This window comes from Macaca fascicularis, chromosome 6 (assembly GCF_037993035.2).
Source record: "Macaca fascicularis isolate 582-1 chromosome 6, T2T-MFA8v1.1".
Taxonomy (NCBI): domain Eukaryota; kingdom Metazoa; phylum Chordata; class Mammalia; order Primates; family Cercopithecidae; genus Macaca; species Macaca fascicularis.
Window position 1 is genome coordinate 161,729,524 of NC_088380.1, and position 26,247 is coordinate 161,755,770.

Genomic DNA, 26,247 nt, shown 5'->3' on the forward strand with positions numbered 1-26,247 from the left:
GTAGCGGGAGGGCGGAAGATGGCGGCGGCGGTCCTGGGACAGTTGGGTAAGGATTTCTTAGTGGTTAAGCGACAGAAGGGAGTCGAGATGGAATCTGAATTGACGGCTTGTGTTGATGTTGCAGGTGCGTTATGGATACAGAACCTGAGGAGCCAGGGGAAGCTCGCCTTGGGGTAAGTCTCTCGCTTCGGAGTTTCAGAAGGGCCCAAGGCATCTTGACTATTCTGCCAGTTGGTAACTGAGCGCCTGCGTGCCTAGCTGTGCTGTAGGCTCTGGGGCTACTGAGGCGAATGAGACAGCCCGTGCCGCTACTTTGTCACTCTATTTTTTCGCCACCTTATTGCATAAGCTTTGCAGATATCAGGATTACCCATAACCCAAAGGCCATTGTAAATGCGTTTTCTGAACGTCTACTGTGATCTTTCTGGACAAGGTTAGACTATTCCATCTCCATATGGAAGCGTTCAACTTTTCAAGTTACCTCTCTGGTTACTTGCTTACATGGGCAGGGATCGTGTTGTGGACAGCCCTGGTTTACGTCCTACCTGACATTGTGTTTAGCGGTTTATATGCCTTAATTCATTCTCGTAACATTCTCGTAACAGTTAAGGTTTATATGCCTTAACTACATTCTCGTAACATAGTAGGTACTGCTATACCCGTTTTTCAGACAAGGAAATTGAAGCCCCCAAACGTAACATAACTTGCCTAAGGCCACTCAGTTGTAGGAAATTTTGAAGCTTTATACCAGAGCATTCTGTAACCTTAGGACAAAAGCATTCATTAAAGGTTAGGGTAAGTAGTCGCTGTGTTTCTCCCCAAAAATTAATTTTTAAAAAATCGGTATTTGAAAATTGGTAATCTGATTGTAAATTTTCTGATCTGTCCATTTGTTATTGACTTTGGTTTAGTTCATAGGCTTTGCAGACGGATGAGTTGTATATGAATCTGCTTTTTAACTGTGAATTTGAAAAGTTACTTATTCTTAATAAGCTTCAGTTATCACTTTTATGATATGAGCATTATATTAGTACCTCTTAGGTTTTTAAAAATTTAAAGATTTTTATTTATTTATTTTTTTAGATGAGGTCTTGCTATGTTGCCCAGGCTGGTCTCAAACCTAAGGGCTGACACAATCCTCTTGCGTCAGCCTCCTGAGGTGCTGGAATTACAGGCACATGCCATGCATGTAGCTCTAATAGATTTTTAAAATGAAGTTCAAACAAGATAATGCATGTGAAGTATTTTGTATGTTTGTGGCACGTGATAATCCCACTCTGAATTCTAGTTGCCATTAATGTTTTTATTATTATAAATTACTACTGAGTTCCCAATTATATTTAACCTTTTTCTAAGTTCTTGGGTCCCAGGGGGATGAAGAGGTGGGCTAAAGAAGAAAATAGGAAGCACTAGCTCTTAGGATTTGTCTGTACTCTTCCTAGGTAATCTTCTATCACTCTTCCCCCAACCATGCTGATTTACTTACTTTTTTGGAATATACTGTGCACTTACTTGCTTCTTGGCTTTTCCTCCTATGCCCTTACATCTTGTCTATAACAGCAGTCCTACCCATTATTCAAACCTCTGTTTAGATGTTTTTTCTTCAGGAAGTTTTCTCTGGTATCTCTAAAACTGAAAGAAATTAATTTTTCCTTCCTTTTTTAGCATGTGTGCCTTCTATGATGGCTTCATGTATATGTGTCTGTGCCCTTTACTAGCTTGTGTATCTTGTGTATCTTGGAAAGGTAGGGACATTTATTTATTGTTGAGCTCCAGCATAAGGTCTTACACAAGGTAAATATTTTGATGTTGATTTGAATTGTCTTGCACCAACTTGTATTAAGAAACTCTCAGCAAGAAACTTAAGCAGTTTGCCTTTAGTCTTTTCCTCTATGTCATGATACAAGAGTGTTGGATTTTACTAGATAATCTCTAAGGCTATTTGCAATTCTGAAATTATTACTTAATTTTGTGAATCCTTACTTTGGATTTTCTAGTGGGGAAAATGACCATAAGAAAACTAAGTAGAAAGGTACAAATAATGTTCCTGATAACCATATAAAATCTTAGCATATAATCTGATTCAGTGATTAGAAATTTTTTTTTCCTTTTTTTTGGAGACAGGGTCTTGCTCTGTGCCCAGGCTGAATGAAGTGCAGTGCTGTGATCATAGCTCACTGCAGCCTCAAGCTCCTGGGCTCCCATCTCAGCTTCCTGAGTAGCTAGAACTGCAGGTGCATGCCACCACAGCTGGCTAACTTTTTAGGGTCTTGCTGTAGCTCAGGCTTGATCTCTAACTCCTGGGCTCAAGTGATCCTCCTGCCTTGGCCTCCCAAAGGTAGGGATTACAGGCATGAGGCGCCTGGCCAGTGATTGGAAACTTAATTGCATATAGGCCCCAGACTAGAAATAAAAAAACTAAGGAAAGTTGTCTATGTAAAATGAGAGAGTAGGAGGGCCTGTGGCAGTGAGTAGAGTGTATTCCTTATCTAAAAACATTGAATTAGGTTAAGAAAAGTGCTGCTGACCAAATAAAACATTTCTGCAGGATATATATAGATATACTTTTCAAAAAAAATTCTTTTTTTTTTTTTTTTTTTAAAGACAATGTCTTGCTGTGTCACCCGGGCTGGAGTGTGGTGTCATGATCATAGCTCACTGCAGCCTCAATTCAAGCCATCTTCCCACCTCAGCCTCCCAAGTAGCTGGGATCACAGGCGTGCGCCACTACACCTGTTTTTTTTTTAGTTTTAGTGGAGACGAAGTCCTGTTTTATTGCCTGGCTGGTCTGAAACTCCTGGGCTCAAATTATCTCCCACCTCATTCTCCCAAAGTGCTGGGATTACTCTGTAGGCTCTATTTGTTAGTTGACTGACAGTTTTCAGTTTTTGAATTCCAAGCCTCCTATTTTACTGATGCATATATTTGAGAAGTTTTGTGACTTACTGAAGGTTACACAGTTAAATGTCAAAGTGAGGATCTAAACAAAATATTTTCTGGGACTACAGGTGCGTGCCGCCACACCTGGCTAAGTTTTGTATTTTTAGTAGAAATGGGGTTTTACCATGTTGGCTAAGCTGGTCTCAAACTCCCGGACTCAAATGGTCCACCCCCTCGGGCTCCCAAAGTGCTGGGATTACAGGTGTGAGCCACCGCGCCGAGCCAAAAAAAATTTCTTTAAGAGACAGAGTCTCACTATGTTGTACAGGCTGGTCTCAAACTCTTGGGCTCAAGTGATCTTCCCACCTCAGGCTCCCGAGTCTCTGAGATTACAGGTGTGAGCCACCATGTTCAGCTGTACCACCCTTTAGATGGGGCATAGCCTCTTCAGCTTTCCTCAGCTTCCAACTGTGTGTAAAATTTTGGCATAGTTATTTACACTCAGTCCTCTTACCTTACCTGTCTCTGTATTCTTTCATTGATTCTACAAATAGGTATTTAGTGCCTGCTCTGAGCTGGGAACTATTCTAGCACTGAGGATTTTGCAGGGAACAGGAACAGACAATAATCCCTTGCCATTATGGAGTGTACAATATAGTAAGGGGGGCAAATAAGCAAAATAAGTAAAATATAGAGTATATTTGATAGCGACATCTGCTTGTGAGAAAATAAAAGCAGAGATTGGGAATAAGAAGTATGTGTGTTTGAGAGAGGAACTTGTAGTTTTAGATAGGGAAGGCCTCACTAAAAGATAGTATTTGAGTAAAGATTTGAAGGAAATGAGGAAGCATGTTGTGCTAACATCTGAGCAAACAGCATTCTGTACAGATTGAACAGTAAGTGCGACAGTTCCAAGGAACCATACCTGGTGTTGTCAGGAACAATGACGAAAAGGAGAGGGACAGTGATAGGAGATGAGGTCAGAGAGGAAGGGGGAGTCATCAATCGTATAGAGCCTTGGTATTTTCTGTAAATACTTCGGCTTTTATTCTGAGCAAGGTGGGAAATTATTGTAAGGTTTTGAGCATTGGGGTAATATGATCTGATTTATGTTTATGAGTGGTTCTTTCTGGCTGTTGTGTTGAGAAAAGACTGGGGTGGGGATGGGGAGCAAGGATGGAAGCAGAGACCATTGGATATTTCAGGTATGAGATCATGGTGGCTTGGATTAGGGTGGCTGTGAAGGTAAGTGAATGGTTGGATTCTGGCAGTATGTTAACCACAGCTGACAGAGCTTGTTGATGCATTGGATGTGAGGTGTGAGAAAGAAGGGTGACACCAAAGTTTAGCACCTGAGCAATTGGAAGGGTAGAGTTAACCATTTACTGAGCTAGGAAGACTTCCAGAGGAGCAAGTTTGGGGAGAATATTAGTAGCTCAGTTTTAGGTTTGTTAAATCTGAGCTGTTCAGTAAGCATCCAAGTAGAGATATGAGTAGACAATTGGGTATATGAGTTTGTAGAGTGCAAGGAATGGATGTAAATTTGGGAGTCATCAATGCATGGATAATATTTAAAGCTGCAAAGCTGGTTGACTTCACCAAGGGAGGGAGTGTAGATAGAAAGAGTCCAAAGATTAGTTCCTGCCTGAGGCAGCCAACATTTACAGACCAGGGAGGGAGACAAGGAAACAACAAAGGAGACTGTGGGGGAGTAGCCAGAAACGGGAGAAGAAAACCCCAAGTGTCCTGGAACCCAACTCAAGAAAGTGTCTCAAAGAAGAGCAAGTGACCAGAGATACTTAGGTCACTCTCGGATGAGGAACTGATAATTAGAATTAGAATTTGATTTTGTCTGTATTTTCTTTTTTAAGGTTGCTTCATTTTGTTTTAATTGAGTGTTATTCCAGCAACTGGCCAGGAGAGGGCACATGGGAACTTTTGATTTAATATTCTGTACTTCTTTTTTTTTTTTTTTTTTTTAATTTTTTTTTTTTTTGAGACGGAGTCTCGCTCTGTTGCCCGGGCTGGAGTGCAGTGGCCGGATCTCAGCTCACTGCAAGCTCCGCCTCCCGGGTTTACGCCATTCTCCTGCCTCAGCCTCCCGAGTAGCTGGGACTACAGGCGCCTGCCACCTCGCCCGGCTAGTTTTTTTTTGTATTTTTTAGTAGAGACGGGGTTTCACCGTGTTAGCCAGGATGGTCTCGATCTCCTGACCTCGTGATCCGCCCGTCTCGGCCTCCCAAAGTGCTGGGATTACAGGCTTGAGCCACCGCGCCCGGCCTTATTCTGTACTTCTAAATTAAGTACCCCATTTGGAATAATACTTTAATTTAATTTGATTATGGTAGTTTGGTCTTTGCTTGATAATTCAGTTTATGAATTATTTGAGTCCTGAAAGTATTATAAGAATTCAGAAAGCTTTGACATTATTAATTCATAGTATGCTTAATTTATGAAGCAACATATTTAATTCACCAAATATGTATCGAAGATTTGAAGAGCGCAAGGTACCGTGCTCGACGAGCACAGCAGGTATGGGCCTGACTCAAGATATCTTTCAGATCGGTTTGTAGCAAAGGGGTTCATGTTTTTGTCATGCTGTTGGTGATGAGATGAGTGATAGAATTAAGGTTAGGAGAGGCCCTATGGATGATGTAGTCCAATTCCTCTTTTCACAGACAAAGAAACTAAGGTCCAAAGAGGTGACAAACATAGTGTACCCTACTCACTAATTACAACTACATAGAAACATAAACGTTTATGATTATAAACTTGAGAAGAAACTTTGAAATTGTGTATTTAAAGCTTATAGTTCACAGGACTGATTTGGGCAGTGGGGACAGGAGAGATTAACTATTCAAAGGGCCTAACTTTGTTTTATTTATTATACCCTTTAAAAAAAAACACAGGCATGGTGGCTCACACCTGTAATTCTAGCATTTTGGGAGGCTGAGATGGGTGGATCACCTGAGGTCAGAAGTACAAGACCAGCCTGACCAACATGGTGAAAACCCATCTCTACTAAAAATACAAAAATTAGCTGGGTGTGGTGGTGCGCCCCTGTAATCCCAGCTACGCTGGATGCTGAGGCAGGAGAATCGTTTGAACCCAGGAGGTAGAGGTTGCAGTGAGCTGAGATCGCACTGTTGCACTCCAACCTGGGTGACGGGAGTGAAATTCTGTCTCAAAATAAACAAATAAAACAGAGGCAAGGTCTTGCTGTGTTGCCCAGGCTGGTTTTGAACTCCTGGCCTCAAACAGTCCTCCTACCATGGCCTCCCAAGGTGCTGGCATTGCAGGCATGAGCCACCATACTTGGCCAAAGGGCCTAATTTTTTTTTTTTTTTTTTTTTTGAGGCGGAGTCTACCTCTGTGGCCCAGGCTGGAGTGCAGTGGCGCGATCTCGGCTCACTGCAAGCTCCGCCTCCCGGGTTCCCGCCATTCTCCTGCCTCAGCCTCCCGAGTAGCTGGGACTACAGGCGCCGCCACCACGCCTGGCTAATTTTTTTGTATTTTTAGTGGAGACGGGGTTTCATTGTGTTAGCCAGGATGGTCTCGATCTCCTGACCTCGTGATCCGCCCGTCTCGGCCTCCCAAAGTGCTGGGATTACAGGCTTGAGCCACCGCGCCCGGCCCGAAGGGCCTAATTTAAAAAATAACACTAGCCATCAGTGTTTATCATGGGTTAGACACTGTAGGATGCACTATATTAATTATTAATCCATCAATAATATTAAGTAGGTATTATTCTTCTCATTCTACAAGTAATAATATCTAAAGTTTATTGAGCCCTTTTAAGTGTCAGGTTAAGTATTTTACTTACATTTGAGCTTCTTAAGAAGGCTATGAGGTAATTATTACTACTCTATTTACCGATGGGAAAACTGAGACCCAGAAAGTTATGTGACTTCCCAAAGGCCATTCACCTAGTAAATTAGAGTTAGGATTTAGACCCAGGTCTGCTTGACTCTGTAGCCTCAGCTGTCACCACCTGGCTTATATTTCATTAGCAAAATGCACCTTCATACATCATGTATCCTAATTTTGTGCTTTTCAGTTAAGACATTAGAACCTAAATGTGGAAGGCAAAGGTACAGATTTTGTTAGGTATTTTGATGGCAATAATCTTGATATTAGGATAGGAGATAGTGAACTTGGGGTAAATATGATACACTAGAAAAATAGATTTGTTTGAGTCTTTGGTCTAAATGGCTTGAAGACTAAAAACAAAGGTTTCGTTTGCCAAGTAAATCTTCCAAGTTGCATATTTGTATGAGAATATGCCAATATACAACCACTTTGAGTGTATAAGTCTGAGTTAAATGTTTACTCAGTATCCATGTACCAGACATTGTTCTTGGTGCTAGAATATGAAGAAAGTCAGACTTGCCCTTTAAATGTGCAACATCTGTACACTTAGTACAGTAACTCATTCTGTTATAGCCACTTATGATAGTACAGTGGTCCGAGTCATTGCTGTATGACCGGCAAGAACAAAGTATTAAGACAACGTGAGAATTGTGATCAGAGAACGGATTAGGTGATGTTTCACACTGAGGTGACGTTTGAGCTAGAACTAAAAACAGGATAAGCATTTCATTCAGGAGATAATAAGGCAGGAGAAAACAATTTGAGTAAAAGCTTGTTCAGAGAACAAAGAACATCTATGTGGCTAGGCCATAAGGGCAGGTTGGGTCTAGATTACAAAAAGCCTTCCATGTCTTACTAAAGAGTTTGGACTTCCTATTGTGGGCAGTAGGGAAATACCAAAGTTTGCTGTGTTAACTTTTTATTTGGATATGCCCAGACATATGCAAAAGTAGACAGTCTGATGATCCTCCATGTGTCTGTTACCCAACTTCAACACTTACTACTTATGGCCAATCTTATTTATAACCTGTACTTTCCCTCATCATATTTTGAAACACTCCCCCCACTGTATCATTTTCATAAATGTTTCACTGTTATCTCATTAAAAAGCATTAAATATTCATTTGATATTTAAACTTCCAATGGCTTCATAACTGTCATACTTTTTAAATTATAATAGTTCACACATTGAAACTAATTGGTATTTTTGTTGAATCTCTTACTCTGTGAGTTTTTTATTCAACCCTCTCTTTTTTTTTCTTGTAATTTATTTGTTGGAGACAATTGGTTGTTTTGTAGCGTTTTCCATACCTTGGATTTTACCGAGTGCATCCCCATGATATTACATAACATGTTCTCTTTTCTCTGTTTCCTATACTGAATCTAGGGGCTTGAGCCCCCAGTTTCATTTTGGGCAGGAAAGACTACTTTGTGAATGGTGGGTGGTGTGTTCTTCCATCAGGAGGCACATAACACCTCCTTTATCCATTAGTTTATTAAGGATTACAAGATGATGCTATTATAATTTGCTATTCCTTCATTACTAACTTTATACAAGTGAAACTTTTCCTCATCTACTACTTGGCAACTTAATGGTACAGTTTGTATAGGAAAGACAGGATAAGTCCTGTCTTTTTCTTCATTCACCAGTTTTAAAAATAACAAGTTGGCTCGCTAGCATCTTCTAATGGTAACTAATTTGTATTTTTCCTGGTTTTATTATGAACTTATGGCTTTAAACATATTTCATGTTTAAAGGACAATAACTACTATAGTTATTGTCCTCATTAATGCTTGGCTTGTCCCATCTTTGACTTGTTGGGCATCCACAAGTTGGCTCCTGAGTGCCTTTGACATGACCTTGGTAATCTTTGATGGCTTCTTTGCTTTCTAATATGACAAGATGTTCTAGGCTGATTTGGTATGTTATCTGCTTGAGATCTGCAGTCAGCCATTTCTTCCAGAAGTTTTGGTTTTCTTCAATAGGAAATGATATTTCAAGACCGTAATCTGGGAAGTAGGGGTGCTAATTGCTACTAGATTGGTCATTGCTTCTACACCTTTTCAGTGGAGAGATCTAGTACTTACTGGATTTTGGCTGAACCTCTTCTGCTTGTTTCCATACCAAGAATCCCAGTACTCAGTGACACTGAAAAAAAAGGATAGCATTAGAATATTACACAATTATTCATTTGCTTATTTCAACAGAGGTTTTTAAGCTGGAGGATGACATGAGTAGCTCTGAATTATAGAAGGGTAACTCATTTAGTACTCAAGCAGAGAAAGATGGATTGGAACTGGGCAAGTTGATGGAAGAGAAATCAATCTAGAGGCTATTGCTATATAGGATGGTGGCAATTAGAATGGAGAAGAGGTAAAGCATTTGAGAACGATTTCAGGGGAAGCATCTGTAAGACTTGGTAACTAGCTCTGGCAGGATGAAAATCATTGGGAAGTCGAAGATAAACTAGCACACCATTCAAGAATGATTTTATTTAGTGATATAGGGGAGTAGCAGATGCTGGGGAAGATGAGAGAGGGAGAATGACTAGTTGTATACTATTAAAGCAATTGAAGTGTGGGGGAAGAGGTCAAGGAATAGTGAATTTGGGATCTTCATCAAGTCTCAGCCCATTAGTTTAGCATTCAAAGACAACCACTCTAGCCTCAGTGACCTTACCAATATTTTCCAATATTTAACAAATTCTCTGACTCAGTCAGACCTCCTCTTATTTCCCAACTCTGTACCTCTGCATAGATGATGTATGTCGTTGCCCCATTCCTCTGATAATTAGTGTATTAGTCCATTTCACACTGCTATAAAGATACTACCTGAGACTGGGTAACTCATAAACAAAAGACATTTAATTGACTCACGAGAACAGCATGGGGGAAACTGCCCAGCGGTCCAGTCACCTCCCACCAGGTCCCTCCCTCAACATGTATGGATTACAATTGAAGATGAGATTTGGGTGGGACACGGAGCCAAGCCGTATTGATAAAGATGTTCAAGATTCACCTGAAGTCACCTCTGAAATCTCCTGCTGTTTGCTATATTTTAGTTATGTGATTTCATATTGTCTTCTAATTGTTTTGTGCATTTGTCTTAGTTACTCAACAAAGTTGGGCAATCTTACAGGTCAGGTCAGAGAGCTCATTATGTCTTCTCTAAATCTTTCTTAGGAGTGGGTGACTTACAGAAGACAGTGTTATTGGCCAGTCTGGGCAAGAAATCTTGGGTTAATATCTATTAACGGTTTGACTTATGTGCGTTTACTTTCTCTCTTGTTAGCCTCTGTAACTGGCTCTTTGTTGTCTTTAAAAGTAGTCTCTATTAATGAATACCTCTAGAATATTTCCACTTGTGATCCTTAAATTGTTTTCATCGAAATGGAGCTGATATGGTTCAAAAGATATGTAAACTCTACAAAAAGTCCCCTAAGTGTCTGTTGTTTTATAGGCTTCTTTCATTTCAGTGTTTTACCTCAATCGTATATCCACACAAGTGCTTCTCTTGACATTTCTCGAAAATGGGAGAAGAAGAATAAAATTGTCTATCCCCCGCAACTGCCTGGAGAACCTCGGAGACCAGCAGTAAGTTCGTGGGTAGAACTAATCTCTTAAATCTGGTAATGCTCTTACTCTTAAGTGATTAGTAATGATTTATTATTCTGTTTTAAAAAAAATTATACAACCGTTTGCTCTAATTGGCACAGATGTACTAGATTTATCTCTTTGATAGTTGAAAAGGATTGTTATTCTTTACTTATTTGTGTTTACTTAACTTCCTGTATCTAGACCTTAACTCTAAACCTGTCTCTAGACCTTAACTCTAAAACTAAGCTCATAGTTTAAGACATACTGATTTCTGACTCTGAGAGGCTTGCTGAGGAGCTCTTAATGATGGAGCATATAGAGTTGGCAAGAATGACTTAAACTATTGGCCAATGTTTAAATTGTGTATATGATTTTCCAGTGTTACATATTTGAATATAGACACACTGTTTTTTGCTTGTTTGTTTTGCAATTTGAACCTAAAGTTTGAACTTAATCATTGGGTTCCTACTGGAGATTAATCTTGTCGTTATCTGCACAGAATAAACAAATAACTTTTCAACTTTCATATTTTGTCATGACATCACAACTTGAAAGATTTGTCAGTCTAGGCTATTAAGTATTAACTCCATTTTGTTAGTTTTATTTTATTTTATTATTTTTGAGACAAAGTGTTGCTCTGTCGCCCAGCTGGAGTGCAATGGCATGATATTGACTCACTGCAACCTCCACCTCCCAGGTTCAAGTGATTCTCCTGCCTCAGCCTCTGGAGTAGCTGGGATTACAGGCGCCTGCCACGACGCCCGGCTAATTTTTGTATTTTTCATAGAGACGGGGTTTTGCCATGTTAGCCAGGCTGGTCTCCATTTTGTAATTAACCAAAATTTACTAAATGAAATGTTACATAATTGCACAAATATCATAAATAAAAAATTTTCTGTAACTAATGAACTTTTTTTGCTTCTTACCTGAGCTCTTTGGAATCAGTTATTAATTGGAAATAAATTATAACAGTATTTGTCAAGTCCAGAATCTAAAAGCACAATTTTGTTGTGTGTTTGTTTTATATCTTTAAATACTAAAAAATGTACTTTAGGATATATCCCAAGTGGCAAAACGCAAATAGTTGGTAGTATGTCATCTGCTTAACTCTAGCAAATGATGAACACTATCAGTTCAGTAATTTGTTGTGTGTTGTATTTAATGAAACTATTCTGATTAACTTTTTTGTATCGTTTATCCTTCTTATACAAGTGCCTGTGGGAAGACATTTGATTCGATTTGATATAAGTACTTTGGAAAACCTTAATTTCTCTATTTTGCACAGATTTTGTTTCAGTAATCCTTTGAGGGATAAATTATGACATTTGGGAAATATGAACATTTTCTGACTTTAAATAGTATTTAGTAATTTAATATTGGTGTATCAGTTGTATCTTTTATGACTGGGAATACTGATACCCTTCATAAATACCTAACTTACCAGGAATAATTTATTCACTGGCCATATAGTTCATAATACTGTGCTATAATGTACAATGTCTCTTAGAATTTCCAATCTGCCAGCTGCAACCATTATTAAAATCAGTTTTATCTCTAGCTGAAAAGAGGGCCAGGTAATATCTACCATTCTACCTAAGTCTGATCTTTTGCATTAGAATATATAGTCAATAAATAATAGTGGATGGGATAGCGAACAAACCCCGTAGCAGTAAATTAAAATGAATGTTACCAATGTAGAGTTGTTTTAGGCTAGTCCTCATATTTTTAAGACTAACTTCGTAGTTTAGCTAGCACCAATTTCCAAAGAATATAGATTCTTATGTAGATTTTATTTTATATGGGGCTTCATATAAAGAAAATGAGCCAGAGAGAAATTAAAGGGCTTTCTTTATGATAGCCACACCTTGTTAATTCGGGCTTGAGTTTACTTTTGCAGTGTCTTTGAAAAAAGCTATGTTAAATAAATGAAAAGTGTAATGAGACTGTGTCAAAGCTCTTTGAGCTACCATTTCTTATTTTTCCTCTTTTTCTTCACTCCCCCAACAACCATTTCTATATGAGACATATTTTTAATTTATGAATTAGTCAATGTCCCGTCCCGCGGGATCGTCAAAGTAGGCCCTGAAAGAGGGGGTGGGAATTTGGGGAACAAGAGACACGAGAAATAGAGACAAGACAGTGTCCTGATCAAGTCTCGTTTATTGGCGGCAGTACAATGCCTTATATACGTTAGGAGGGGCAGGGGTTGGGCTGAGGCGGTGATGGTCTCTCCGCGGTGGGCGTGGCCAGGTAGGTTTCGGTTTCTTCGGTCGGACGTCACGTTGCGCCTGCTCCGTCAGATAGTGATTTTCGCGGGCGCGGGAAAAATGGGTGAAGAAGAAGCAGGAAGAGCGCCATCTTTTATGGGATATTAGTATAGGGAAGAAGGTAAATCTAGGGAGGAGGTATAGAGTGGAAATGTTTTTAGCTCAGGCGTCAATCGTCAATAATTACTCGCTATGGCCGGGGCGCACAGCTCCGGACAAGTCAACATGCTGATAATAATACATTAATGTGAATCGGAATCTCATAAAGCTCTAATAAGACTTTTTTTTTTTTTTTGAGACAAGGTCTAGCTCTGTTGCCCAGCTGGAGTGCAGTAGCATGATCTCGGCTCACTGCAGCCTCCACCTTCTGCGCTTAAGCGATTCTTGTGCCTCAGCCTCCCAAGTAGTTGGGGTTACAGGCGTGTGCCACCATGCCCAGCTAATTTTGTATTTTTAGTAGAGATGGGGTTTCTCTATGTGGTCCAGGCTGGTCTCAAACTCCTAGCATCAAGTGATCCACCCACCTTGGCCTCCCAAAGTGTTGGGATTACAGGTGTGAGCCACTGCAGCTGGCCTAGAACTTTTTTTTTGAGACAGGGTCTCACTCTGTTGCCCAGGCTAGAGTGCAGTTGTGCAGTCATGGCTCACTATAGCCTTGACCTCCTGGGCTGAAGAGATCTTCCCACCTCAGCCTCCTGAGTAGCTGGGACCACAGGTACGTACCACCACTTCCAGCTGATTTTTGTATTTTTGGTAGAGATGAGTTTTTGTCATGTTGCCCAGGCTGGTCTCAAACTCCTGGGCTCAAGCGATCTGCCTGCCTCGGCCTCCCAAAGTGCTGGGATTACAGGCATGAGCCACAGCGCCTGGCCAGAACTTTTATTAGGTAACCCTTTTTCCTCATTTGAATTATTATATGCATTTAAAAATAAATTGATTTATTTAAAAGTTATTGTTTTAGACATTTTATAATTTAGACATACATTTATTTCGTTTGAATAACTATTTTACGTATCCTATCCTCACTTTATCTAATTTGCTGTATAGGTCAGTTAATGGCAGAGATATATAACTAGGCCTTCCAACCTCCAACTTTGTTACTTTATCTATTTGCTTGATACTTACGTACTGAGACTTTGTCTCGTTTATCTTTAGAAAGTGCCCTTAGACATTTCACCTGTCCAAAGTAAATGCTGAGGTTTTTTTTCAGTTTTGGAAGAGGATGATTGAGTAATTTTCGCCTTTCTTGTAAACACTTCATTCCTTTTTGCCATCCTCTGGTCAGGATTACAATTTTTTATATGTGTAAAATTTGAGGGTAATCATACAAAATTAAGGTTTAAAGGTATCCCACCACAAGAATGCACAAATTAAAGGGTCTTTTCTGTATAAAAGATTTCGTTTAGTGGATTAATTTTTGCAGATTATTATTATCAGTCATGACAGTTCTTCCTCTCCCTGTCTCCCCAGGATACTTTATTGCTGAAAATGTAATTAGGCTATTGCTATAGTTTCAGGCTGTCTGCTTCTATTGCAGCTGAAATCTGCCACATATTAAAAGATGGCCACTTGAGAAAACTGTTCTTTCTAAGGCATTTGAAAATATCCAGCAGGAGTCAGAATGTTAGAAAGTTTTGAGACCTCCTTGCTACAGTTTCCCATAACACATATTTTCTAATTTTTTTTTTTTAAAGTGGCAGTTTGGTATAGTAGTGGAAAGAAAGTGGGTTTTAGAGTCAATAGAGGAACTTTTGAAAGTAGATGTGCTAGACATTGTATCAGGTGTATCATACTTTTTCTGTTCTTTGAATTCCAACTTTGTCTCTTGCAAACCTGTGGTCTTAAGTCACTTGATTTCTCTGATTTTCAGTTTATATAAAATGTTTCCTCTCTCAACTCATAGAGTTAGACTAAATGAAATAATGAGCGAAAAGTGCTTTTTGAACTATACATTGTAATTAAACAGGACATACCTACCACTTTAAATAGAAGATAATAAAAGCTAACATTTACTGAGACGTTACCATGTGCCAGTCACTATAAAATGGTTTCTTGGAATAGGTTATTTTATTTCCCTCTAATTATCATTTTATTTATTTTATAGAAGAGGAAAATTAGAGAGAGGTTAAGTAGCTTGCTCAAGATTATGTAGCTAGTAAATGACAGAGTTAGGATTCAAATCCAATCAGTCTGATTCTAGAACCTGTGCTGTTGACCAAACACCTAGAATATTGGCTTTTCACATGAAAACACTTATTTTGTCCATTTTGCCATTTTTCTCCTCATTAATACTGAACTTTTTCTTCTTGTACTTTTTCCTTTGTTCTTTTAATCAGCTAAATGTTTTCAAGATACTTTAATTTAAATCTTTTAGTATTTCTTTGGATAGAAATGTTGCAAGTGATGACACAAACCAGCCATTGTATAGTTTCTATTTCTCCCTTAGTAATCTTTTCACATAGTGAGACTTTGGAAAAATACAACTTTATGTAGGGGGAAATAATCTTTAAATTCTTAGTATTGTTTCTATTTCTTATGGCAGCATTTTCTTTAGGCCTAGAAAGTAAAAACTTTAATAACAGTATATGTTACTGCCATTTTGTGATAAACCTGCTAAAATGTTCTTTCTGTCCTTTGTTTTCCTATTTGTAAGGAAATCTACCACTGTCGAAGACAAATAAAATATAGCAAAGACAAGATGTGGTATTTGGCAAAATTGGTAAGCTACAATGACTATTACCATATAATAATTTAGGAATGAAGCTATGAGTTCCCCTCCCCAACCCTCACCCCAGGATTTGAAAAATAAAAAAGATTTGTGAGGAATATGATACAATTGGTAGGTAACCAAAAGAATGATTGTTCAGAGATGTATGATTTTCCTTAATTTTCACCTTTTTCTGAGAAACTAAATCACATTGGATAGATAGATACTAAAAGACATCAGGAGTTTGGCTATAACCAGAGAATCCAGGAAACCTACTTATTTATCTGTAAACTTGATTCAACCTGTTTTAAAACAGTTGGTTTTATGTTTTTTCCCCTAGGAAATGAAATTCATAGATGAAGGGAGAGAGAAGCATCACATGTACACATAATACATTTATCCTATAGGAGAAGGAGATGCCTTGAATGCCTAGCGTAGTCGTTACCAACCTGTAGTCTCTGTCATGTTTGCTGTCCTTTAATGTTATTGAAGCTATTACAGTCTCAGTTTTATGGTTAAAATGTTTGTTTCATTTTAGAGAATAGTATCTCCTCTCAAACTTGTATCATTTAGTATCATTTAGAGAATAGTATCTCCTCTCAAACTTGTTTTCTCTTTTGCTTGGGTTCAATTCACTGATTTTAGAAGTTACTCAAATCATGTAAGGCTTTCATTGAAAAGGAAACATTGACTTTGTAAACTAATTTATTTTCTTTTGTCTCTCACCCTTTAATTCTAGGTACGAGGAATGTCTATTGACCAGGCTTTGGCTCAGTTGGAATTCAGTGACAAAAAAGGGGCCAAAATAATTAAAGAGGTAAACTTACAAGTTTGGGTATGGTAGGGAATGGGGAACTGGGGAATGCAGCTGTTTTGCAATTATTAGTAAGCTTAGCCTAAATTATGAATACATTTTCTGTTGTAAATGCATACTCTATATAATACAGATTTAAGGTGCTCAGTTTATTAAATGTATGTATGCTTAGGAATGTTGTGTGCTTTAGGTGTTTATTTCCTGAGATGCTTTTATTTCCACCAGATATTTATCTGTTTTTTACTGCTTATGATGTGATGAACCTTAATTTTTAATGATTTGGGGCTTGATGCATATATGTGTATACATATACGTGTATATTTGTGTGCATGTATCTGTGTTTGTATATATATTATTTATTTCTTGGAGCAAGGCTGAACTTCAAGGTATATTTTTTCAAAGATTTTTTTTTTTTTCCTATAAAGGAGAATTTTTATAACTACATAATTTTGTAACTTAATGGAAAGAGCCCTGGACTGGAACTCAAGAGCCTTGGACTCTAGTATTTTCTCTGATCTTTTTCTTGTGACTGTGGGCAAGACACTTAACCAGTCAGTTTCTATTTTTCTCACCTAAACTATGTGGGATTGGATTAGATGGCTCCTAAAGATCCTTCCAACTCTAAATGTAGCTAATTCACTAGATACAAATGTGCTGATGGTAATTGTGGTGACTCATTCTAGGAACATGAATATTCTTTTTTTATTACATATATATTTTTCTTTTTTTTTTTTTTTTTTTGAGATGGAGTCTAGCTCTGCCAGACAGGCTGGAATGTAGTGGCGCGGTCTTGGCTCACTGCAATCTCCGCCTCCTGGGTTCAAGTGATTCTTCTGCCTCAGCCTCCCTAGTAGCTGGGACTATACATGTGCGCCACCATACCCAGGTAATACTTTTGTATTTTTAGCAGAGATGGGATTTCACCATATTGGCCAGGCTGGTCTCGAACTCCTGACCTCAGGTGATCCGCCCACCTTGGCCTCCCAAAGTGCTGTGATTACAGGTGTGAGCCACTGCGTCCGGCCTATTTTTCTTTTTTAATAGTCTTGTTACAAAAAGTTGTATTGATTATTGTGCCTTACCATCTGGGGATATCAGCATTATTTTCTATATATTCAGTTAATTCTCACCAAAAGTCAGTTCATACCTTTCAGTTTAGTGGTAATAGTTAAATAGTTGAGATTGATAGATTCAGACTTCTAAAAGGTTCCTTTGTAATGCTATGATTTTGCTATATTTAATTCAATGCAGAATGCATTTACAAGTATTCGTTGTGTACCCAGCCATGTACTACATTCTTTATCTTTTAAGGCATAAAATTTTGATCTGGTTTCTGTTATTTCTGACAATTGTCTTTTTTTTTTTTTTTTTTTTTTTTTTTGAGATGGAGTCTTGCCCTGTCACCCAGGCTGAAGTACAGTGGCGAAATCTCGGCTCACTGTAACCTGCACCTCCTGGGTTTAAGTGATTCTCCTGCCTCAGCCTCCTGAGTAGCTGGGACTACAGATGTGCGCCACCACGCCTGGCTAATATTTTTGAATATTTAGTAGAGAAGGGATTTCACCATGTTGGCCAGGATGGTCTCGATCTCTTGACCTCATGATCTGCCCACCTCGGCCTCCCAAAGTGCTGGGATTACAGGGGAGAGCCACTGCGCCTGGCCCAATTGTCATATTTTTACAAAAATGTGTTCTTGTATTTTTACAAAAATGTGTTCTGGAGGAAGTTAATTCGATATCCATGGAGAGTAAATTTGATAACCTCTTCAAGGAAATTACTATATCAAGTGTGATTTTCTCTACTTGTCTGATGTTAAAGGTTACTCTGCATCCAAAGTTTAAGAATTTTTATTTTATTCTAGTTTTTAATTAGATTATTGTTTTTTTGGAGGCAGAGTTTCACTCCATTGCCCAGGGCTGGAATATAATGGAACGATCACAGCTCACTGCAGCTTTGACTTCCTGAGCTCAAGGGATTTTCATCCTTCAGCTTCCCAAATAGCTGGAACTGCAGGTGTGCACCACCACCTCCAGCAATTTTTTTACTTTTGTAGAGATGGGCTGGTCTCGAACTACTGGCCTCAAGCGATCCTCCTGCCTCAGCCTCCCAAAGTGCTGGTATTATAGGCATGAGCCACCATCCCAGCTAAGACTTCTTAGTAAGATTAAGCTATTGAGTTTCATGAACTTTGTGTTTGTTTTTTAAGATAGGGTCTCTGTTGCCCAGGCTGGAGTGCAGTGGTGCAATCTTGGCTCACTGCAACCTCCACCTCCTGGGTTCATGTGATCCTCCAGCCTCAGCCTTCCACGTACCTGGGATTAGAGGTATGTACTACCACACCTGGCTGATTTTTGTATTTTCAGTAGAAACGGGGTTTTGACATGTTGGCCAGGCTGGTCCCAAACTCCTGGCCTCATGTGATCTGCCCATCTTGGCCTCCTGTAGTGCTGGGATCACGGAGGTGTGAGCCACCGCATCTGGCCTTGGGAACTTTTTGACAAGTTTCTGACTCAGAGACGTAATGTTCCTTCCCAAGAGTACTGCTTACAAGCGCTGCTATCTCCTTTATAGCTTACACACGTCATTTAAAACTTAGTAGGATGGGCTGTGTTCTGTGCATTTACAATTCTTGGTCTAAGGAAGGAAAGCTCCCGTCTCCTTTGTACTCTTATCATTTGATATTCTCTTTTTAAAATTGACTATGGAAGCATGTGATGAGCAGTCATAGTACAGAGATCATGAGAGATGAGAAACTTAATTCCATTTTACTTCAGGGTTAGCCAATTAAATGCTTTTCTTTTTCTTATTTAAGGTTCTCTTAGAAGCACAAGATATGGCAGTGAGAGACCACAATGTGGAATTCAGGTCCAATTTATATATAGGTAAGATTTTTAATATTCTTAGCATTAGAAAATGTCTTCCAGTAGTAATGCCATATTTTTTATCTAACAACAGTCTTTAATACCTAACTCCTCAGGACTTGGTTTGTCAATGAAAATTGCTAGTAATGGCTTATTCTTCAGCCGTATGCATGTCAATTTTAATTTAGTGTAAATGACAATAACTACTGTTTTACCTGTTCTGTAATGAGACTGAGATCATAAAACCAATTGCTAATAATTATTAAATAATAGATAACAAGACTGGTACATAGAGTGGTACTTTAATTGTAATATTATAACAAATAGTATAACACATTTTTAAAGTTGTTTGTCAACCAGAAGGAGGTAAAGAATCACAGGTGCATTTAAAAAATGTTTATTTATAATGTGCCAAGCCAGGTACCTAATCCATAAAGGTGTCCTGTAATTTAACCTTCCAACTATCAAAATGGAAGATCTGTTGAATTGTAAAAGCCAAGGGGCCTTGGAAGGCTCAGATGACCCAGATATGTTTGTTCCCTTGTTACTACATCCTGAAGCATTATCTCTGCTTTTACATGCTTGTTCCACATCAGATTAAATTAATGTAAGTTAAAATGCTTTGGGAAGCATGATGTTCTGTACAAATGTAAGGAATTGTTTTGCTGCAGACCTTCACACAGTTCTTTTCCGAGAAGGAGATTAATGTTTATTACAAAGCTCTCTTACCTCCTCCCAGCACCATGGGAAAGTGGAGCAGTGGTTGGAGTTACTGTTTTTTTCTCACTACAGCAGCAATTACTCCTAACCTCAGCAGTTTTATAATCAAACAAAGATGATGTTGGAGCAAAATTTTCTCAATCTGCCACACCTACATATCTAAGGATTATTTAGCTGAAAGCTATGCTAAATTCAAGATATGGGGAACAGCTACTCTCCAGATGGAGCAGAAGGGGCTGAATCATTACAGGGGGAATTAGTTGTATTTTATAATTTTTCAACAATTAGAGTGAAAAATGTTTATCTAAATTCTACTTTTTCACATAGCCTCTGTGCTGGTTAGGTTAAAATCTCAGTTCAACTCACCTGGAATTGATGCTGGCCATCACACCTCCTGAAATTCAAATTAGTTGATTTTCAGTTGAAATGCTTTATTTGAAAGCTGAATCTTGTATAATTTTATTCTGATACATGCAGAGATGCAGAGGGAAATCAAAATGGCAACTCAGAAGATGCAGGGTCATAGTAGTTAATCATAAGCATTTTCTTCTGGGAGCATTATGAATAAATAATGTTAGAGAGGGCTTGGAATCATTGGAAGTGATGAGGAGCAAGACCATTTGCTTAAAAACCTCTTGGTGATTTTTCCTGCTCTGATTCAGAATATCAAATCAAATTTAATTAATTTTATACAGTTTCACAGGAATATGAGATTCTTAGCTGACAGACTTTCTAATGGACTTCAGATACAAATGAAATACGATTTGTCTTTAAGCCTTTTTCAATAACCGTCTTTAAATCCTTTTCAATAATTGTAGTAAAGAGAGATAGGATAAAGAGCTTAATCCTGTTGTTCCAAATGAAGGAGCAGGGTCCACTGTTGCCATTAAGCAAAAACATGCTTAACCAATCCTAGATAAATAGCCCTTTATTTTATCTTTATTTTTGGAGATGACTTGCTCTGCCACTCAGGCTGGAGTCCATTGGTGTGATCACAGCTCACTGCAGCTTTGAACGCCTGGTCTCAAGTCATCCTCCTGCCTCAGCCTCCTGAGTAGCTGGGACTACAGGCACGTGCCAGCACACCTAGCTAATTTAAAAATTTTTTGTAGAGATAGAGGTCTCACTTAGATGCCTGTGCTGGTCTTGAACTCCTGGCTTCAAGCTGTCCTGCTGCCTCAGCCTCCCAAAGTGTTGGGATTACAGGCATAAGCCACGTTGTCTGACCCTTTAATCCAGAGTTCTTTTGCACATTTCTGCTGAAAAATCTCTGCCTTACCTGTACTCTCTTTTCATCTACTTCTGTGTTGATCACTTAAGTAGGGCTAATAAGTTTGGATTTATATTATGATTTTTAAAAGTTTTCATTCACTAAGTATTTTGATGCGTAATTCCATAATCAAAAGAGATGAGTACCCTCAGGAAGAGTATGATGTGTCAGACATTTTATCTCTGTATTTGTCAAGCTTCTTCTTAAGAATCATCTTGAGGTTGTTATTTAAAATACAGATTCCCAGGCCTCGGCACAGACCCGCTGGACTTGAAACCCCAGTGGAGAGGCCTGGGAAGCTGTTTATTTGATAAACAGCTTAATAATAATAAATAGTTTAATAAACTATTGATTCTTAACCATAAAATGTGGGAAACCGATTTATCTTACTGTGCTCTTAGAAAAGGCCTAGACATTTCATTCCATAAACTTCTGTTAGAGTTTTGAAAGACTAGTTACTTATTGGCTACTATTTTGATTCAGCAATGGTTCTTTCAGTATTCTGAAATAAGTATAGGCATTTTAAAGAAAGTACTTTTTTGATAGCATGTGTTCTCATTATATGGTAATTCTTTCAAATGCCTGTCATTGGTCTAAAGCTAATACCTGGTGTTGCATGACCATAGATTTAGAAAGTTCATTTCCCTTTCCAGCTTATAACGATGACTAAGGACACTGTGAATAGACCTTAACAAGTGGACGTGGACTAATAAAATGTCGCTGCTTAGTGATTCATGGCATCTAAAGTGAATCACTTTAGGGAAAGTGATGACTGACCTTGTACATCAGTCTTATTGGCTAAGAGTGATGAAGGTGGGAGGGGAGGGCCTCTAATGTTACAATTTCAAGATTTGTATTTACCTAAATACTACTAATAGGAAATATTTGCTATGTGTATATATACTTATTTATTTATGCATTTATTTATTTTGAGACGGAGTCTCACTCTGTACCCAGGCTAGAGTGCAGTGGTGCGATCTCAGCCCACTGCAACCTCTGCCTCCAGGGTTCAAGCAATTCTTGTGCCTCAGCCTCCCAATTAGCTGGGACTACAGGCATGCGTCACCATGCCCAGCTAATTTTTGTATTTTTAGTAGAGATGAGGTTTCATTATGTTGGCCAGGCTGGTCTCGAACTCCTGACCTCAGGTGATCTACCCGCCTCGGCCTCCCAGGGTGTTGGGATTACAGGCGTGAGCCACTGCGCCTGGCCTGAAAATATGGGCAATATTTTAAATTCATTACACCTGTTGGGCATTATCTATGGAAAAACACAGGTTGTCTTCACTTTTGAGATATCTTAATGTATTCTTTCATTCAAAAAATATTTGAGTACTTTCTGTGTGCATACTATCCACATTAAATAGGTGATGTTTTATCTTTTGTGTCATTTTAAAACATTTAACACTTGTAGTTCTTTGACAGTAGTATTTCTTTGGAAGAATGCATACAATATTCTTCTGAATTATAGTAATACCATGTATACCATTAGTATTATATGTACTTGAAAAACTTTGAAACTTATTTCAGAATTTGATTAGATTTACCAGAGACCTCTGTATTGAAAAAATGAAATTAATTAGCAGATGATGTATTGCAAAATTATTTCTGTTCCTATGGATTGTGAACTTTTGGGGCAATACAAAAAGAGTATAAGTTTGGTTGATGAGGTGACTTTTACAGATGCAACACAGATGCTTATAAAGACAGCATATGATTTGGGACAAAAAAGAGTAATACAGACAAATGGTATTGTTGGAGTAGACAAGAAAGATCAATATGGGTTAGAATAGTTGTGGAGACTTTCTAGAAAAAATTGACATTTGAAGATAGGCATTTGGGAGTCTGGAGGAATGTCCGGGAGAAGAGGAGATTTTTAAAATGGGGTAGCCATACATGCAGAGGTACATAGGTTGGAATAAGCAGTAATAGTGTAGTTCAATGAGGAGAGCAGTGTGAAGGAAGTAGAAGTTTGACCTCGAGTAGATAAAATGAGAAGGGTAGACTGGGCCTATATTCCAGAGAACTGAACACGGCAGGCTGTGCATTTGGTTCAAACTATATCAAAGAGGTTTGGGTAAGAGATTTACATTATTAAGATGGTGTTTTAAAACTATTAACGATAAGCAGTAGTTTTGAAATTGTGCTCTGTGGGGTGTCTAGGAGTGGGACCCTTGATATTTTGGTCACCACTATATCCTTGGAGCCCAGGACAGAGTCTGGTACCCAGTAGGAACTCAAAAATGTTTGTTGAGTGAATGAATTGGCACAGTTTTGGGTCTTCCTTGACCCATGTTTCAATAAGAACAGATCAGCATTACAGTGTTTTATACATCAGGCTTCTACATATTGTTTCATTTTACTTGAAATGGTTCCATATACAAAAGCAGTTTGAAACCCCTAAATATGGACTTAGTGGAGGAGAGTGGAGGAGAGGAACCAGAAAACAGTTTGGCAGCTATGCTCTAAGTCCCAATTTCATTTACACCTCAGGGTGGCTGTGTTGGGTATTTCCATTACAGTGTATTAAAGAATCTTAGGATGTTTTAGAAAAATTAATGTTTTTGTTTTGACATAAAGAAATGATGGCATCATGGCTTTAAGATATGCAGGTGATCTTTTATGGCTTTAAGATGGAATCATGACTGACATTTAGCAGGCATTGAGCTTCTGCTTTTGTGCAGATCTCTGTAAGTTTGTGTTTTGGGGAGATAGAAGGGAAGTGGGAGCCGATGTAGACCCTGATGGGATTGATCATTGTGATCTAGTGATCCACTGAATATTTGGAAATTGGTGCTTAAGCTGGATAGAGAAGTGATTTGGGATAGAAGCAGCTATCACATTTGTCAAATGCTTTTTAGAAGTTTTCTGGTCTCACTGTTCTTATTTGTAGGTTTCTGCTAGACAGGTTGATCCAGGGGACGCACTGTGATGGTGTTTTCTTATACAGTGATTTGTGTAATGCTGCTGTCTCTGGAAATTTGTAAACTCACTTTTTCAGTGCCCACTAAATGAAGTTAATAAAAGGGCAGTAGGTCTTTCCCTATCTCACTTGGATCCTAGGCAGTTTTCACTTTCATTCTTGGCTTTCGCTTTGGCAAAGCTAGCAGGCTTCTGCTGAAACCCACTTCACTAGAGGACGTTGTAGTTAGAGAGTTGTCAAGTGCATACTTTGGTATAGTCCCTATATTTATGAAGTTATGTCACAGTAAGTGTATATGAATGATGAGTGTTGAAATGGATAATTTAATATGTATTCTGTAGATTTTACCTTTTTATTTTTTATTTTTTTATTTATTTATTTATTTTTTTTTTTGAAGTGGAGTCTTGCTCTGTGCCCCAGGCTGGAGTGCAGTGGCGCGATCTCGGCTCACTGCAAGCTCCGCTCCCCCGGGTTCACGCCATTCTCCTGCCTCAGCCTCCCGAGTAGCTGGGACTACAGGCGCCCGCCACCTCGCCCGGCTAATTTTCTTGTATTTTTAGTAGAGACGGGGTTTCACCGTGTTAGCCAGGATGGTCTCGATCTCCTGACCTCATGATCCGCCCGTCTCGGCCTCCCAAAGTGCTGGGATTACAGGCTTGAGCCACCGCGCCCGGCCAAGATTTTACCTTTTTAAAAGGCTTATTAACTAAACAAGTAGCTGACTAAATACATTCAGAAAATTGTAGAAGGTGATTGGCTACTACTTTGAGTTACTGTGGGTGAACAGGTGAACAATTCTTCTTAAGTAATTTTTTTTTTTTTGAGACGGAGTCTTGCACTGTTGCCCGGGCTGGTATGCAGTGGTGGATCTTGGCTTGCTGCAACCTCCGCCTCGTGGGTTCAAGCAATTCTCCTGCCTCATCCTCCTGAGTAGCTAGGATTACAGGTGCCCACCACCATACCTGGCTAATTTTTTGTATTTTTAATAGAGACGGGGTTTCACTACGTTGGCCAAGGTTGAACTCCTGACCTTGTGGTGATCTGTCCGCCTTGGCCTCCCAAAGTGCTGAGATTACAGGCGTGAGCCACCGTGCCTGGCCCTTACATACTATATAAAAGATTTCTTTAAACTTTCAAGGTCAAATTTTGATATACAGAAGTGGGGAGGGGAGCTGAGGGGGCATTTGTGCCAGAGTTCCTAAAATTGGCTGTGAATCAGAATTTCTGGGGAGAGTTGTGGTATGGGTGTTTACCCAGGATGTAATTTCCAAGGCTCACCCCAAATATACTGAATTAGAATCCACAGAGGTGAAGTCTCAGCATCTGCATTTTAATTACATTCCCTAGGTTAGTGTGATGTGGCTTGTCAGAGAACCAGCATTTGGGAGCCATTGACTCCAGTGGCTTCTCATCACAATTAAAATAAAATAAAAAACTCCTTGCCAGAGCCTACAGCGCCCTGTGTAATCTTGACCTGGCTTTATCTCTAATCTCTTTCCCTTGTTTGTGCCCCTCTTCCCTTTGCTTACTATGCTTCAGCATGCTCATCTTCTTTCTTTTCCTAAGACAAGCCAAGTACATTCCCACCATTGGGCCTTTGCACTTGCTTTTTCCTCTGCTTGGAGTACCCTGCCCCTAGATATTCGCATAGATGATTCATTCTGGTCTTAGATCAAATGTCTCTTTCTCAGGGATGCCTCTTGACAATACCAGTCTGAAGTCCCCTGCACCCCACCATTGTCTGTCATCTGGTTCTGATTTATTCACAGCACTTGTCACTAACTGAAATTATTTTACATTTTTCTTCTCCAGAATGTAAACTGCTTGGAGGCAGGGGCCTTGCCAGTCTTGTGCACTCTTACTTCTCCAACACTAGAATAGTGCCTGGTCCTTAATGTTCAGGAGACGATTGTTTTGAGACAAGCCTGCTCTAGCCAACCAGTGAGCCCATGTAATCTCAGAATCCAGTCAAGGAAAGGACAGAAATTGCTCAGCTGATCAGGCTTGTGGATAACACTCATTTCCTGTAATTCTCTTTTTCTTCCCGTTTAGCTGAGTCTACCTCAGGACGAGGCCAGTGCCTGAAACGCATCCGCTACCATGGCAGAGGTCACTTTGGGATCATGGAGAGGGTTTATTGCCATTATTTTGTGAAGCTGGTGGAAGGGCCCCCACCTCCACCTGAGCCACCAAAGACGGCAGTTGACCATGCCAAAGAGTATATTCAGCAGCTTCGCAACCGGACCATCATTCACACTCTATGATGAGGAGATTCAGACTCCACAGTGTATATATTTTGCCATTTATTTTCTAAAAATAAACACAAATTGAAGACAAAT

General features: G+C 39.1%; 1 protein-coding gene and 1 long non-coding RNA gene across 3 annotated transcripts; one reads left to right on the top strand and one right to left on the bottom strand.

Moving 5' to 3' along the window:
• Positions 1-26,246, top strand: MRPL22 (mitochondrial ribosomal protein L22). Of its 2 annotated transcripts, XM_005558371.4 has the most exons (7): positions 1-46; positions 125-173; positions 10,227-10,344; positions 15,268-15,333; positions 16,061-16,138; positions 18,948-19,017; positions 25,961-26,246. In XM_005558371.4, the coding sequence occupies exons 1-7, from the start codon at positions 19-21 to the stop codon at positions 26,170-26,172; spliced, it is 621 nt and encodes a 206-aa protein (XP_005558428.2). In that variant the 5' UTR covers positions 1-18; the 3' UTR covers positions 26,173-26,246. The 2 variants fall into 2 exon arrangements, with proteins under 2 accessions (XP_005558428.2, XP_015307673.2); XM_015452187.3 differs by lacking the exon at positions 10,227-10,344.
• Positions 23,218-26,247, bottom strand: LOC141407093 (uncharacterized). The gene is made up of 2 exons (XR_012414311.1): positions 24,595-26,247; positions 23,218-24,256 (listed from the first exon to the last, which is right to left on the bottom strand). It is a non-coding gene; the product is annotated as an uncharacterized lncRNA (long non-coding RNA).